The sequence below is a fragment of the Medicago sativa genome, chromosome 4 (assembly GCF_051527215.1).
Source record: "Medicago sativa cultivar Bolivia chromosome 4, Bolivia_mono, whole genome shotgun sequence".
In the NCBI taxonomy this organism is placed as follows: domain Eukaryota; kingdom Viridiplantae; phylum Streptophyta; class Magnoliopsida; order Fabales; family Fabaceae; genus Medicago; species Medicago sativa.
In genome coordinates, this window is record NC_140752.1 from 92244064 (window position 1) to 92259979 (window position 15916).

At 32.9% G+C, this 15916-nt stretch overlaps 1 protein-coding gene and 1 long non-coding RNA gene across 3 annotated transcripts; one reads left to right on the top strand and one right to left on the bottom strand.

Moving 5' to 3' along the window:
* Positions 1–1879: 1879 nt before the first annotated feature.
* LOC146933807 (uncharacterized) lies at positions 1880–8735 on the bottom strand. Of its 2 annotated transcripts, none has more exons than XR_015007566.1 (6): positions 8228–8735; positions 6174–6271; positions 4804–5800; positions 3810–3979; positions 2846–3155; positions 1880–2301 (listed from the first exon to the last, which is right to left on the bottom strand). It is a non-coding gene; the product is annotated as an uncharacterized LOC146933807 (long non-coding RNA). The 2 variants fall into 2 exon arrangements; XR_015007567.1 differs by lacking the exon at positions 8228–8735 and adding an exon at positions 6452–6852.
* A 2536-nt stretch (positions 8736–11271) lies between these two features.
* Positions 11272–15609, top strand: LOC146933808 (TSL-kinase interacting-like protein). The gene is made up of 8 exons (XM_085705598.1): positions 11272–11399; positions 12031–12168; positions 12391–12611; positions 12714–12952; positions 13042–13279; positions 14086–14493; positions 15047–15166; positions 15252–15609. Exons 2-8 carry the CDS (start codon positions 12042–12044, stop codon positions 15339–15341), a joined length of 1443 nt encoding a protein of 480 aa, XP_085561724.1. The 5' UTR covers positions 11272–11399; positions 12031–12041; the 3' UTR covers positions 15342–15609.
* Positions 15610–15916: the final 307 nt, after the last annotated feature.

Below are 15916 nucleotides of genomic sequence, written 5' to 3' on the forward strand. Positions count from 1 at the left end.
TTTTTAGGGAGATAATGTGAAAACTTGAGAACCAAAACTTTTAATTTTAATATTTTTTTTACTAGAAACCTAATGATTCTTTAAAGCTTTCCTCAAAAAAGGTTTTTTAAAGCCGTCGGTGTCATATACGTTTTTTTTTGTTATTATTGTTGTTTTTTTTGTTATTATTGTTAAATGGAAATATAAGCATTTTAAAATTTTATGATTTTTAATTGTGTGTGAAAATGAAATAAGCATTTTACAATTTTATGATTTTTTTTTTTTTGGTCAGGTAGTCTGGTGGCTAAAATTCACCTTATAAGATGAATAAGTGGGGTGTCCGGGGTTCGAACCCCGACCCCTGCATATAATAATGCATTATCCTACCAACTGAGCTATGCTCACGGGACCAATTTTATGATTTTCAATTGTGTGTGAAAATGAAATCGATCTTATATGATTCGAATATGAAAATATGATGCAGGGGTGGTGTGTCCCGATTTATGGCAAATCTAAAATGGAAATATTTTTCTTTTGACAGGAAATAGAAATTTATTTCTCCTCCTTAAAAAGAAAAATAGAATCAATATGTTATAGGTATTTTTAACAAGTTATATTTTTTACCAAACCTTTTTATACTCTTTTGAATAAATGTGGACCCGGTCAAAAAGGAAAGAATTGATGTTGTTAAATGGAAATTAAATTTAGAGTAATTTTCTGAAATTAATATTGTTACCTATACTTTTTTTTTTTTTTTTACATAAGAGGGCTAAAGGCCCAAATAGGATACCTATACTTACTACTAATAATAAAGGTAAAGGTAAATACATAATCTACTTGGTTTATTTTCAGCTCAGTTAGTTTGAACAATGCACAAAGTATGCAAGGTCAGAGGTTCAAATCCCGGCTACCATAAAAAAAATTACTTTACCAAAAGAAATTACTTTCAATCATTTTTACATTTAAATTTATTGATTATGAATCGGTTGCTATTTTTTTTACGAAGATTTAACTATTTCATTTTATTCATTAGAATTTCTTGAATACAATCAGATAATACACTAAAATAGTGAATGTCAGCATAAAATATGGCCACCCTAGGTTTAATCACCATTTTTTTTTTGAGTACAAAACCACCAAATTTATATAGCAACGTCTATGAATTCACACACACATATATATTGTGTGTGTGAACACAATGGTGCCTAAGGTTTAGTACTTTAGTTGGGTATGTACCAAACTAGTGTGCTGCCCGTGCGACGCACGGGTGGAAAGCAGTCGGCAATGGCCTACACGACCACATACTACATGACACAAGATCACAAATTCATATTGCATGAAATTACAGCCGACGACAGACCACTGTACCACATACTGCACGACGTCCACACGACACAGACACAACCTAAACCAATGAAATTTACAAATTTTCTACTATAAATTCTTGCATCAATTCTCATATTGTCAATAGTATCTCTTACATCAATTATTATGGGATAAATTCGTACTATTTTAACATTATCCAAGTACATAGTGGAAAAAGTCATAAGGAAGGACCAAGTTACATGGCAATTATGTTTTTTGGAACACCTCATGGTAGACCACATTCAATGTCGAAGTCATTAGTTCACCATTAGCAAAAAAAAATCTCAAGAGTGTGTTCAACTCGTCGATATATCCGACTCTGTCCCAAACAACTCCTTGAGCAAAGGACACACATGTTTTGTATCAACAAAAAAAAGGACACATGTTTATTGTAAATCTAGAGCAACATATGATAAAATGCACAACTATATTTTGGGAGTAAAGTAACTTTGTCACTTAAGTGTAAGTTACACTATGAAGAGTTCAAAGCACTTGAGCAATTGATACCCATATTGATTGTAACTCTACATTAAAATATGGCAAAAATGCATGACTATACGAAACAACACAAACACAAAACCAAACCCATTACATACGCACAACTTACACAAAGCCAACCCCGTAAACATAACCAAGTACACGTGCACATCAGCAATTCAAGGGAAAAATGTTACATCAAATTCAAAGTGCATAGACAGTGAAACATAAAAGATGACAAACACAGCCACAATCCAAAATTTATTAAGTCAAATGCAGCGGCAGACATGAACTAAAAGAGGTTGAACCACCCAAAAAACTTCATTCCCTTTAAGTTTTAACAACCTTGAGTGGCATGCTAGCTTCCAAAGCAGCAACTTCATAAGCAACCTCGGAAGTTTTTCTTAACAACACCAAAGCCTTCTTCAAATTCGGAGCTTCAACAACAGCAAAAGGGGAGACACAAACCAATATCTATAGCTGTATCAATTGATCATATTTCCATTAAAAAACTAATACAATAATCAACCATTTCAACTGAAGAGTAGAAACATAATATGATCACAAGCACTCGAGCCATTTAAAATAAGACACCAAAGTATATAATTTTCTGTCTAGACCAAAGTATATACTTTTATGGGAGTTGGAAGCAATTATTATACTGTGATAATCTCTCTCATATTATATCAGATAAGGGTGCGTGTGTACTCTAATAACTGAATAAAACATTATGGACTCTAATAACTGATTCAACGGCAACCGAAAAAAACAACAATGTTATTATGTCTTGAAACTTATTTCTGCAAATTTCACCGCTCTGATTTAATTTAATTCAAATCCAGCAGCGAAAAAATAACACACAGACAATATATAACCATATATAGTCTCAATTAGTTAAAAACATAAATGCAAGGTATAATGGAAGGGACTCGAAAATAATATGGAGACGTTGCTTGAATTTAGTTAAAAACATAGAAGCAAGGTATAATGGAAGTGACTCAAAAAAATAATGAAGGAAACATACCATGAGATTAAAATGCTCCAGTGAGATGAAAAAGATTGAGGCCAAGTTCTAAGAGCTCCAAAGTCACAAAAGTGGGTGGTTGGAGTAAGATAAAAAAACAAACTTGTGTTGGAAGTTGTCAAGTTGAGATAAAAAAAACCAATTTTAGAGACTCTTTTGTGACGGAAACAAAATTAACTCAACCTTTTGAAACACAAATGCTCAATAGAAGAAGAAAAGACATAAGAAACTGTGTGAGCAGGAAAGCAGAGTTGCAGCTGGTATCAACACCATATCCATCAACCCTTAGAGCTATTCCATTTGTGGTAACCTATATTAAAGAAAAATACAGTTTATTTTAACTATAGGCACTAATGCCCAAAAAGAATATTGTAGCTTTCAAATATAACAATGAGAAATTCTATCATAGAATTAATGTTGATACCATGCTGAAGTAGGAAAGCATCAATAAATGTTTATAGAATTATAAAAAAAAAATTTTGTATGTAAATTGATAAATAGTATAGTTTCAATCTATATTCAGCAAAGTGATTTCTTTAAATATATATAAACTTCAAATGAAAGGGGTTCCTAACAACCCAATGTATCAAAAAGGATAATAAAAACTAAATTAAACTTTGAAACCATGGCCAAAACCAATTAACAACAAAGTAAACATACGCAAACTATCAGTAATACACATTCATAATTAAGCAGTGTAATTAAGAATCTTTACTGTAGTCAAAAGCTTTTAACTCTCCATGTTGAACTCAATATATTTAGTAAATAGAGCACAAAATAAAGCTAGTTAGAATAAAGGTAATAGGGAGGCAATTAGAAGATCAAAACAGAAAGTTTATACGAAATACCCAGTCAAAATGAGTTTTGAGGCACACCATACTATTTTGATCAGAATAACCATCTAAGGTTTAGGCAATTACATGAGTATAATTGCGACAATAGAAACATGCTTCAAAAACAATACCTGAAACAAATCTTGTGTGTATCAAGCCATCTAGAATGTGGAAATTCTAGTTAGCATAAAAATATGAATGCTGAAATTCCCATGTGACATCAACAACTTATATCCTTGCAAACCTGATCCAAGAAGGCCATCCAGAATCTAAGGATTTGAGCTGCTAGAGAATAGATAAGCTACAAAGAAAGAAAAAGAAACCGTCAAATTAAGTTCAAATGAGTAAACCACACATATCTAATAAACCATGAGTGTCAAAAAATAATGAATCTATATATTTGAAGCATAAAAATTGCCTTCATCATTAAGAAATAATAAAAGCATACAAACCAATTAGAAAAGCTTCAAAGATTACCCAAACTACACTTTTGTGTCTTCTTATATTGTTTGCTAATATCACAAAACTTTCTTATGCTAAACTCATCACTCCAATATCACCAATATGCTTTTTTTTTTTTTTTTTGTCAAGACCAATATTGCTTTTTTTATGTACAATATTATTGAAAGGCTAAAAGAAAACCATGCTTTTAGAAGATAATAATCAAATTGCTGCATAAATTTTACTATCTTCTCTATGTCAGCTGGAAAAACATGTGAAACTAAACACCATATTTTGCTTATGGGCATTTTATCAAACATCTACAATGCATTTTATTCTCATTACTAATTCTAGGCCCTCTAAACTACTCAGGCCCAAAATCAAGTAGTTTCACAACTAAAAATGATATTGGGATAACAAAATAACATTTTAACAATCTGGCATACAAATTTGCAAAAACACAAAGATTTCTAGCACATGAAATGAGTTTAGAACCGTAGCTATTATGCATAAAAGCTATGGGTGGAATAAAGAAACATGGAGAAGATAGAACTTTACCAAGAATTCATGTGGCCTGGACTTCTAAAGAATTGCATGAAGAGGAAAAACAAAAAATTTTGAAGAAAGAAACAACAACAAAAGAATAGGAATAAGATGGAGAGGTTGAATAATAGTTAAACTCACATTTGTTGGGATATTTTGATCTTTAGCTGCAGAGAGCTTGAAGATGAAGTTAAATAAAATTTGAATGCTCCAGATCAACTGGGAACAACACACCTCCACTACCATCTGGCATCAATTTATAACACTCCATGACAGGGCCAAATGGTACAAACCACATTGAACAAAACTCATGGTCTCATATAATTTGCAAAAAGACAAATTTTGTCAGTTCTGAAGTATTACCGCGTAAGAGGAGTCTGACTACCAAAGAAAGAAATTTTATGTACAAAATTCTGAAAAAGTATATAAAGTAACACAGATTTTTGACAGGTTCAAATAAAAAACATAAAAATTTGTACACATTGACACATTGCAAAAAATCTTCAAAGCAAACCTTGAGAAGAACTTTACTTTTTCTTTCAAAATACTCTGTTAAATCTATATATACATGACATGGTTTCTTAGAAAAATCAAGGGCAAAACAACAACAAAATAGATTCAAATATGATTCATCAAATTATGAATTGCCAATTTCGCTACATCTGTTTATCTAAAGAGAACTTGGACCAATTTCAAATACCAATCTTGTCTTTATGGACCATCTTGACTTTTTACAACCATCTTATAATCAAAATAAAGCTTAATTTTACTCCACTTCATCAGACATGGCCCTCACATACTTAAGTGAATCTTTACCACTCAACAACACCAAATATTAACAAATTTTGCTCGTCCCTACATTTATATTATTAAAAGAGCATGCAAATCAAATATAATCCCCAATATAAGATAGTATGCCTTCTTATATGAATTTAATGCAATCAAAAAGCAGAAGCATTAAAAAAAACACAGCAGCAACATCAATAATTAAGAAGACAAACCACAGCTACATAACACACATCATCGGTTGAAAAATCGACATCTTACATCCAACTATAAAATAATAAGACTGTCAAATTCGTAGGTAACCTTCAAATTTGTTGATCTGCAAATAGGAAACCAAATACAACATCTGCAACTGCAAGCAGAAGAAGATCCAATCAGGTCATAACAAAAGAAGAGAAAAAAAACAAAAATAGGAACAATAAATCATTAAAAACAAATTGTAATTAAGTGGAGAGGTTTGCGTTTTAAGAAGAGGAGGGAGAAAAAAGAAGGCATTGTTGGAGAAGAGAGGGGAAAAAGGAAAAGAAGAACAGAAACACTTAAATTAAAACAGACCAGAAAGTCTATAGACACAATTTTAAAAACAAAAAGGCAGCTAAGTAACCAATAAAAAATCGCTCTCTATATAGACTACACTTATGAGATAATCCAGAATTCAACACCTAATGGCTAGATGAGATGAATAAAAACAATAAAATATGCATATAACTGCAGCAGTCATGTACATTTATCTCACACCAGCTCCCAGTTCCCGCTGCATACTACATATCTCACAAATGCTTTTGAAGACTTTATTTCCAAAATTGTGAGAAGCTTCTTATACCTAAAGAAGAAGAAAAAAGAAATGCAGTTGAACTTAAGCATATTCTTCTGTTAAGATCAACAATTGTAAATGCAAGATTTCAAGTTTCATTTAGGCTTATTAGATCATTTGGTCCCTTATTTAATTTCATGTTTTCATTTTGGTCCCACAATTAATAAAAGTGGCGTTTTAGTCCCTTACTTTTTCCTCCGTTTGCCAAATAAATCCCTTCCGTCAAATAAACCTCTTTTCCGTTAGTAGGCCACGTGACATGTATAAAAAGGCATTTTTTTTAGAAACCCAGGATTAGGTTCCTCATCTTTAACCTGCCTCTTCCCTCTCTGCAAAATCTCATCTCCTCTTCTGATTAATCAAACCCCATTAAACCACAAACCCAAAATCGCAAATCAATTTTTTTATGAGGATGTTCATCTGTGTTCATGAGGATTCTAGAATGGAATATGTGAGGAAAATTGTCGATGTGCTTAATGAGGTTGGTGGGTTGTGTCAAAGTTCTAAAGTGAAGTTGTTGATAGAGATGCTTAGTTTTTCGTGTTCTTTTGATGTAGCAGATCCAAAATCTTTTGTAGTGCAGCAGCTGTTTTTGCTCTTTAGTGGGGTGGTTTTTGTATGTTTTGGCTACGGGATCTGCAGGTGCAGCTGCTGGCTGGGATTGGCAGCCGTTTGGGATGTTTTTTCAGCAGTTGCAGTGTTTTTCTGGTGTGAATTTTGGGGAGCAGCAACTGTGATTCTTGCTGATGCGGTAGGGAGCTTTGGTGTTTGAAGGTTGGCGTGTGGTTCAGTTCTTGGGGGGGCTTATATCAGTTTTCATCACCAGCTGCTGGTTTTTTGTTGCTGCAGTGGCCGAACAGCAGGAGGGGAGCATCAGTGTGGCCAAAGATTGTTTTTGGTCCCTTTTGGATTTGGGCTGTTCTGTCTGTTTTTTGGTTCTGTTTGTAGCCTATACAATCATGATTTAGATCCAAAATCTTTGATGATTTGAAGTTGGTGAGGATTTAAATCCAAAATTTTTGTTTGGATTTTTTGGATTTTTTTTTCTGGGTATGTTGATGAAGATGATGATGATGTTGATGTAGATGATGAAGAAGTATAGGAAAGAAGATGAAGAAACAGAAAAATTAATTGGATGTTGTTGACTCACTATAAGATAAAATAGACCTGCGTAATCTAATGGTCCTCCTTTGAAAAAAACAATCTAACGGTTAAATTTTAAAAAATTAATTGGATCTACGGTGGACCACTCTTAAGGTTGGTCCACCATAGACATTTAGAGTTAAAGTTAACAGTCCAGGATTTATTTGGCAAACGGAAGAAAACCTGAGGGACCAAAACGGGAGTTTTATTAATTGTGGGACTAAAATGAAAACTTGAAATTATTTGAGGGACCAATTGATCTATTAAGCCTTTCATTTATGTCATTTAATATTTGATTGTTAAACAAAATTGTCATTGGCTAAAAACAATAAAACATTGAGACAACTTCTTAATTTCAAAACAATTACTTAAACAAATAATAAAAGGTTCTATGGCATAATAGCTCAAACCTGCCTTCTCAAATTGCATAAATTCATCTCAACTTTTCATATGCAACAATAAATTCATAAGTTGACAAAACCACACCAAAATAAAAAATTCTTCCGCTTTGAATGCTTTTAGGAATTGTTCTCATATGTTAAGTTTGAGAAGCCTAAAAATACCAACTAACCAAAAACAAAGGATTAAGAAGCAGTGCAGTTTGCACTTACATGATAATGAAATGACAAATGTGCAAAAATTATTTGTAAAGATTCAACAATTGTCTCGTATCCTGAAACAATTTCACAAACATGTTATGGGCATAATATCAAGCACAGAAAAATGATAATAATTTGAATAGACCAAATACCCAAACCCCATTTCTCCGATGAAGAATAACGCATTGAAAAATAATGTGGTATTTAAAGAAAGTTGAAGAACCTTGTAGCAGAAGCCTTGAAGAACCTTGTAGCAGAAGCCGTGAAGAAAAGGCCATGAGTAGAAACTTGAGGAGAACCTTTTCCCAAAGTAAAAACACAGGACAACATGATTGAAATTTTCCAAAAACATGCAAGACTAACAAAGTTCCCTTTCCATCAATGGAGATTGCGTACAGAGAGAGTTTTCCAAATAGAGAGAGCAACTCACAAAATCAATGGATGTGAAAGGAATTGGAATTTGTGATGAGAATGTCACAGATGCCACATATATATAGCAATCAGCCAAGGGCATAAGAGGGAATTGACAGATGAACCAAATTCAAACCAGGAATTCAAACCAGAAAAGGAAAGGAAAACGATGGAAGAGGTCAAGAAACACAATGTCAGTAGCCATAAACAAAAGTCACTGACACATGAAGAAAAAACAACACAATGTCAGCATTCATCAAGCTGAACAATACCAGTGTGAGATTCTCAATCCATTTCAAACCACTCTGGCCCATCAAGGAAAATCTGCAGAAGATGACAAAAGAAGACATGTCAGTAGCCATAAGCACAAGTCTCTGACACTCAAGGAAAAAACAACAAATTGTCAGCCTTAACACAAGGATTGACACCAGAGAAAGCTCCCACCTCACTCCAAAAACTATATCCACAAATTGAAACCATAAATTGATCCATGAAAGGAAAGAAAATCTGCATAATACGACAAAAGAAGACATGTCAGTAGCCATAACCACAAGTCTCTGACACTAAAAAAAAGCAACAAATTGTCAGCCTTAACTCAAGGATTGACACCAGAGGAAGGCTCCCACCTCACTCCAAAAACTTTTCAACACACTTTAATCACAAAAACACCATAATCAGTGACATCTTCACTACTTGCACACGCATGAATCGATTTGTGGCCCCATGTTCTGGCCATCAAACTCTTGGCGTTCAAGGAACAAAACTCCCAAAAATTTGAATCGAAACCCATCCCGATAGGAAGAGTTGGGCACAGGAAAAGGCATGCAATCCACTTTGTTAAGATCATAGATTTGAATGGTTCTGTCTAGAGGTATCATTACTCAACCAAACATCATAATACATAAGATTTTTTTTTTTAAAAAAAAAATTAGCATTGAATTTGCGCTATAAAGGGAGGTAAATGTTTTTTTTTTTAGGAAAAAGGGAGGTATATGCTAAAAACTTATAATGAGATGTGATAATATAAATATACCATTAAGAGCAACAATAAGGATTAAGAACAACTGCGTTAATTATTAATTATACCAAATAGATACGAATTAACATATTTACTATTATAAAAAGAGTAAATTATACTCTCCTCCCCTTAAAGACACTTGAATTACACTCATCCCCCTTCTTATGTTAAAATATACACTCCCCTCCCCTCTTATTCAAAACAAATTAGAAAACTTTTCACTCCCATCCTCTAAGAGAAGCTTGAATTACATTCCCCTCCCCTCTTATGTTAAAATCTACACTTTGCTCCCTCAATATTTTTTTATTTCTAATAATTTAACACACCACGAAAAAAATAGTATTGCGGATCTATTTTAATATAACAAAAAATCGAATACATATTTTTCACAAATTTTTATTCACAATTTCATTAACATGTAGTTTTAAACCTTAATATAAAATATGAAACAACCCAAAAAAAAATAATTAAAATATGTGAAAAATTACTAAAGACAATAAATCATTGTTATTTAAAAGTTAATTTTATACTCCAAATTATAAAATCAATAGCAAAATATTTAAATTTAACTACCGTTGACATTTAAATTATAGAGAAATTAATTAATTTTTCTTAAATGATGATTCAAAATTAATATATATCATAAAAATATTATTTATGTTAAAATAGATTAAAGTGTAATGCATATTTAATTATGAAGGGATAGAGTTGTAATTCAAGCATTTTATAATGGAGAGAGTATAAATTTTACTTTTCAAAGGAGATGAACGTACATTTTAACATAAGATAGGAGGATAGTGTAATTCAAGCATCTTGAGAGGAGGGGAGTGTAATTTACTCTTATAAAAAGTTAGTTTTTTATACTCTTTTTTGTTTTTATAAAAGTTTTTTAGCTCTTCAGATCCAACGTTGGTACATTGTTTTTTTTGTCGAGAGATGTTGGTACATTTGTTTACGTCTAATTCTAGGAAAAAAATGGCCAATGCTATATATCGCGAGAAAACTCTCGCGGATGCCTCACGAACCAAAATCTGCAGTGGTAGCGAACAAATAAAACATAGTATCAAAGAAGGTCCCACATGATAGCTGCTTCAATTAAAGAAAAGCGGGCGTGTGATTTTCCCTGAAATTCTTTTTCGCTAGAAACAACATTTTCCAAAAAAAAATTCATATAAAAAAATAAAAAAACAAATTATAGAATTTTTTTTTTCGTCACTGTCTCTTTTCTCTCCTTTTACATGACATTTTATATTCAAACAAACAAATCTTACATTTTCAACGAGATGATTTAATTTAGACTGAAGATTTAATTTAGTTTTTTGATAGTTTTTCTATTGCCTAAATTATTCTTGGATTAAAAATTATATCAAACTAGTCTCTAACATTTTCAATTGAGGACAAATTAGTTCATCTATAGAGGGATTGATTTGAGTATTATTTTTGTAATGGACAACATTAGTATAATCTCTCCTAAAAAATATATAGTATAGCCCGTTTATTATATTACTTTTATTTATACGACGTGATACTAGTTGTTTACATCAATAAATACCACATCACATTAAAATGTGACGCATAAACGCAGGGGATAAGGAATGAATTTAATTTCATAAACCAACAAAATAGAGGGATTAAAATTGTTGTTTAAAAACAAGAGGTTCCAAGAGAATATGAAACCGGCAGCGGTTAACTGCCGTCTGTTGAGGGACATTTAGATCTTTTACGGTGTTTTTTAACATTCTTCAAGGTGTGAACAGCAATTTTCGGGGATTAGATTGCGTAAAGCCCACACACATACAAAGGCCCATAAGAGGAGGAAGCGGTTGCCGCTTCATTTTGTTTGCTCATTCCCTCAAATTTCAACATTAATTTTCATTCCCGCGCGCACACTGTTTCTTCTTTTTCTTCTTCGTCTTCCTCGCTTTCTCTCTTCCTCCGCGATTCGATCGATTTCATTCTCACCGAGGTTCCTTCTAATCTCCTCTTCAATTTCACTTGCTTCCTTGTTTTTTTTTTAATTTTATTTCTTCATTATTTACCATTCATAATTCTCTCGTTAACAAGTATACGCGATTTTGATTAATTTCCATCGCATGCATCTAAGTATCAATCCCTTTCACCTTCTTCTCAATTTCATCAATAATTTTCGTCACAATTTTCGTTCTAGCTGCTAAATAGTACTTTAATTTGGTTTTAACGCGAGTTCAATTTGGAGTTTTATGTTGCTTGTAACTTGAATCTCATAAAAATAGTCAAATTAGGGTTTGGTGCTCGTTGTTTTACGATGCCTGTGCTGATTGTTCGTGTGTTTTACGATTGTGATTCAAATTCAAGTTCGATTATGGGATTATCTATTAGATCTGCTACCTTTATTGTAACTTTTCATTCTCTTATGGGAAGTTTGATATATTCGATAATTGTGTAAATTAGGGCTAAAAGGAAAGTTTTTTATTTTATCAGTTTTCTGCTACCCAATTTTAATTACTCTTCTGTCTTTAAAGGTTAATCTTATTTGTTGTTTTTGTGCTTATTTTTTCTTCTCACTTGTTAAGAAGGATACTAACAGAGATTGTTTTATCATTATCACGCTCGGGAAGGTTGAGCTATCATGAAAACAGCCACATCAAAAGACAGAAAGCCGGTTAAGGCTTATGGAAAATCCGGTCTAAAGATAGGATCCGTTGGAGTAAAAAATTCTTCCAAGAAAACAAATAAATTGAATCACAAAGTAAAAGGTGACTAGTTTTTGCCAATTTACTGTTTGTGTTGATTTGCTTAGTTTGTATCTTAGTTTAGATTGAATTTTCGTAGGTTCAATTAGTCTGCTTGCAATATGTTTGTTAAAGAAATGTTTATTTTATTGGATGAAGTAACGGCACTTTTGAAATTTATACCATGATGTGTTTTTCCTTATCATATACATTTTACTTAATATAGTTAAACCCGTTTATCTATAGGATGCGGTGAGGAATTGCTGGCTAACAAAGAGAATCAGCATTTTCCATTTAAGGAACCTGTGGGATTGTGTCAAGAACAACCTAGTAAAGATTCATTTCTCATGAAAATGAGAGACGCGTTTAAAGTTGATCTTCATCCGGGACAAACACTCAATTCTTCTGCAAAAATCACATTACAGCTTTTTCCATCAAATGAAGTAATTCGTAAAGGACTTGAAAAGGTTGCACGTTGGTATATGAAACATTTGGAAAAATTTGTATACTTTATCTGTCCCAGTCTGCATGCATTAAGTCGGGATGTTTAATTGATTTTTCTTTTTCAGGATGGGCATAATCCATACTTAGAACTCACACTAAGTGGTAGAAAGAAAATTTCTTCAGTTCTAAGACACATTAAAAAGAAGTGGGGAAGTTCAAGTCCAGCCAAAGGGGAGCCCATGCTTTTTCCATACAACAGAATGAAAAATCTATCTAACTGCAAAAGGTGGACAATCAATGATAGCGACACTACAACCGCAGCTGTGTATGCTGCTGTTGGAAACCCTGCAATTTTCCGGTTGAAGTATGATAGCAATCATTTTCTATGACATGTTTTCTTTTCTATGTCGAAATTAGTTAGTTAGTATTGTAACTCTTTCTCTTATTTTAAAGGTATGGTTGGTTTAACATACAAAAAGCTACACCAATTGGTATATCCTCCATGCCGATTCCCTGTGAGTCGGGCGTACAGTCAGGAAGAACAGAGACAGGTTGCAATGCTAATTTAGAGTCGTTAAGTGATGATCGGGACAAGATTCAGGCAACTGCAGCAGACACAGCAACTGACGTGGTCAACGTAATAAGTGAAATTGTGGCTCAGAAAATGGACAATGAACCTGCCGATCCTCTGGTATAGTTTTTTAGATATTTTGTTGTGCATTACATTAACTTGAACATAGGTCCATTCATTAAATTAAACGGATTTCATTTGAAGACACATGGTTGTTGCTGGTGGATCTGGTTTATACAAATATTAGGCTCCATTTACCATTTCCTGTTTCCATTCTTAAAATAAACAATGAATGTAAACTGTAAAAACATGTTTGCCTTTGACCAGCTGTTCTCATTGTGAATTTCAGAAAACAAAATAAAGATTTTTAAAAAAATTGTAAATGTTGAAAAGTTCTTTTCACTGTTTCTGAAAACACCACGGTTGCTCACAACCTACATATGGTTATTGAAATGAAAATTGACACATTTTGGAAACATTTTTGGGAAGTAAATGGTCCTTAGTTTTATATACGTAGATTGGGGAATATTAAAATGGTTTTGATGATGATTTACTCTTTGACCAATGGAATTATATGGAAAATTTTGGCATATATTCAAACTTAAAAATACCAACAGAATTGTATGAACATTTACAAGACATATTAAAAGTGTAGTTAATTAGCATACAGATAGCATAAATTTAAAAATACCTGTTTTTCGTGTGTATATAAAATTATTATTATTTATGATAATGTATCACATGTTGGAGAAATCAGTTGGTGGTCGGTCCTGAATTTTAAACTGAATTCTGAGTACCACTCCTCTATCAGTTAAAATGTAGCCCATGTTATAATAAAAAACTCAAATCCAGTACATTCCATAAAAAAAAATGTTTTCTAATCATGCTTGTTTCGCCTGTAATCATGTTTGTTTCATTCTAACTAGGATAATGAGCCAAAAGAAAGTTGTAGCGTTCAACAGACATCGATGCCATGGGCTGATAGTCTAGACAACATAAGCATTGGCGGCCTCCTGTCTGAAGCATCATTCATGGGAAAGTTTGATTCAAAATTGTTTGGCAGCAATGCTACCAGTCAAACAAGTCATTTAATTTCAGATTCATTGGATGCTTTTATCACCTCCCGAATTAGTCATCCTCCTGTTTCAACACCATCTGCCGGACCGTCATGCACATCAATTTTTGATGCTGGCGATGCATGCGATTCATTTGATCTTCAAAATTTATCTTCCCCAGCAGATGTGCAGACTGCCAGTGGAACAAAAACAGGTTATTCCGTGGCCTGCAGTCAAGATGCATCTTCATACTCGTTTAAGCTTCCATGCACAGACAAGGTCAGTTGCTAACAGTCTTAATCAAAATCTATTAATTATTGAAATGTTAGATAGTTTCACACGCGATGCAAAACTTAGCAGTTCTTTTATTGTTTTTTCTAGTTACTTATTTTCATCCAACTGAGTTATTGATTTTGAAATAACGGGGTGTATGATTTGTAAACCAACCCCTCCTCCATTCCCAAATTGCGTTTGATGAGGAAAACGACCTTTGTTTTACATCCCATATGTTTTGGTCTTCAACTCTGTTTGAAAAAGATTAATGTTTTTAAAAAGAATGCGTTTCATTGGTTTTCATCTGCTCTATGAATACTCAGTATTGGCAGGCCTCCTATGAATAGAATGCTTAACGTTTAGAATGAACCTATGGCTGCAAAAAATGTGTTGCTAATAAAACAATTTCTAATGTTGCATCTTCATGGAAATCAGAGTTCAAATCAATACAGTATTTGAGATTATGCTTCTACTTGTAGACTATGAGTTCAATAGATGCTTTTTTGTAACCCATCAATATTCACTAATCTGCACATTGTCTCTTATCGGATTTATAAAGGTTAATGATCAAGCCAGGCTTTCACAAAATCCCTCGTCCGAGAAGACTCAAACAGACTCATTGCTTTCTTCTTGTTTGTATGATGGTGAAAGAAGTCTTGGGTTATCAGGCATCATCTGGGTAATTAATATTATTTTTAAGCATTTCAGTGTTTATTTTGTTTTTCTGTGACTTTTGATTTAACTAATATATTATCTTGATGCAGAATGACTCTACGGGACCTTTCGATCTTGGCATGCCAGCTAAGAAACGCATTGGCGGAGACAGTGTTAGTATCGGTGAATTAATTAAATAGCAGCTTAGATATAAGTTGGAGACTAGCGTGTGTTTGGTTTATAACTGAAGCACATTACAATGTACTTCCAAATAAGTTGTTGTTGTGAACTCAGCATGTGTTTCACATCTTCCAATGCCAATCCAAACACACTAATAGAAAAGAAAGGAATTGTTTTTTGTATTTAATAGAATCACTTGCCGTAGAGTCTAGAAACAGGGTGTATATGAAAAGAAACAATGGACATAACACTGAGTTATCAGGTGTAAAAATCAATGTTTTGGACTTACATTTAGCTCTTCAGTGCTTTTGAAGTATTTCTGATCCACAACGTTTCAATTCGGTTGCTTTGGGATGTATTAGGTGTCAAGTGCTTATGAGTTGAAATATAATTGAAATCATTATGCTATGGTTTCAAATCTTTCACCTGTTGCACTGCAATAAACTATCATATTGGTGCAAATTGGAAGAAGGCTAAATTAGAAAATGATTTCTATTCTAAAACGGAATTACTTGCATCTGTAAGTTCAAGGATTTGATATGCCCAAGTTTTACAATGAGCTCGCATATATAGGATTATGTATTCTACTGTGCAA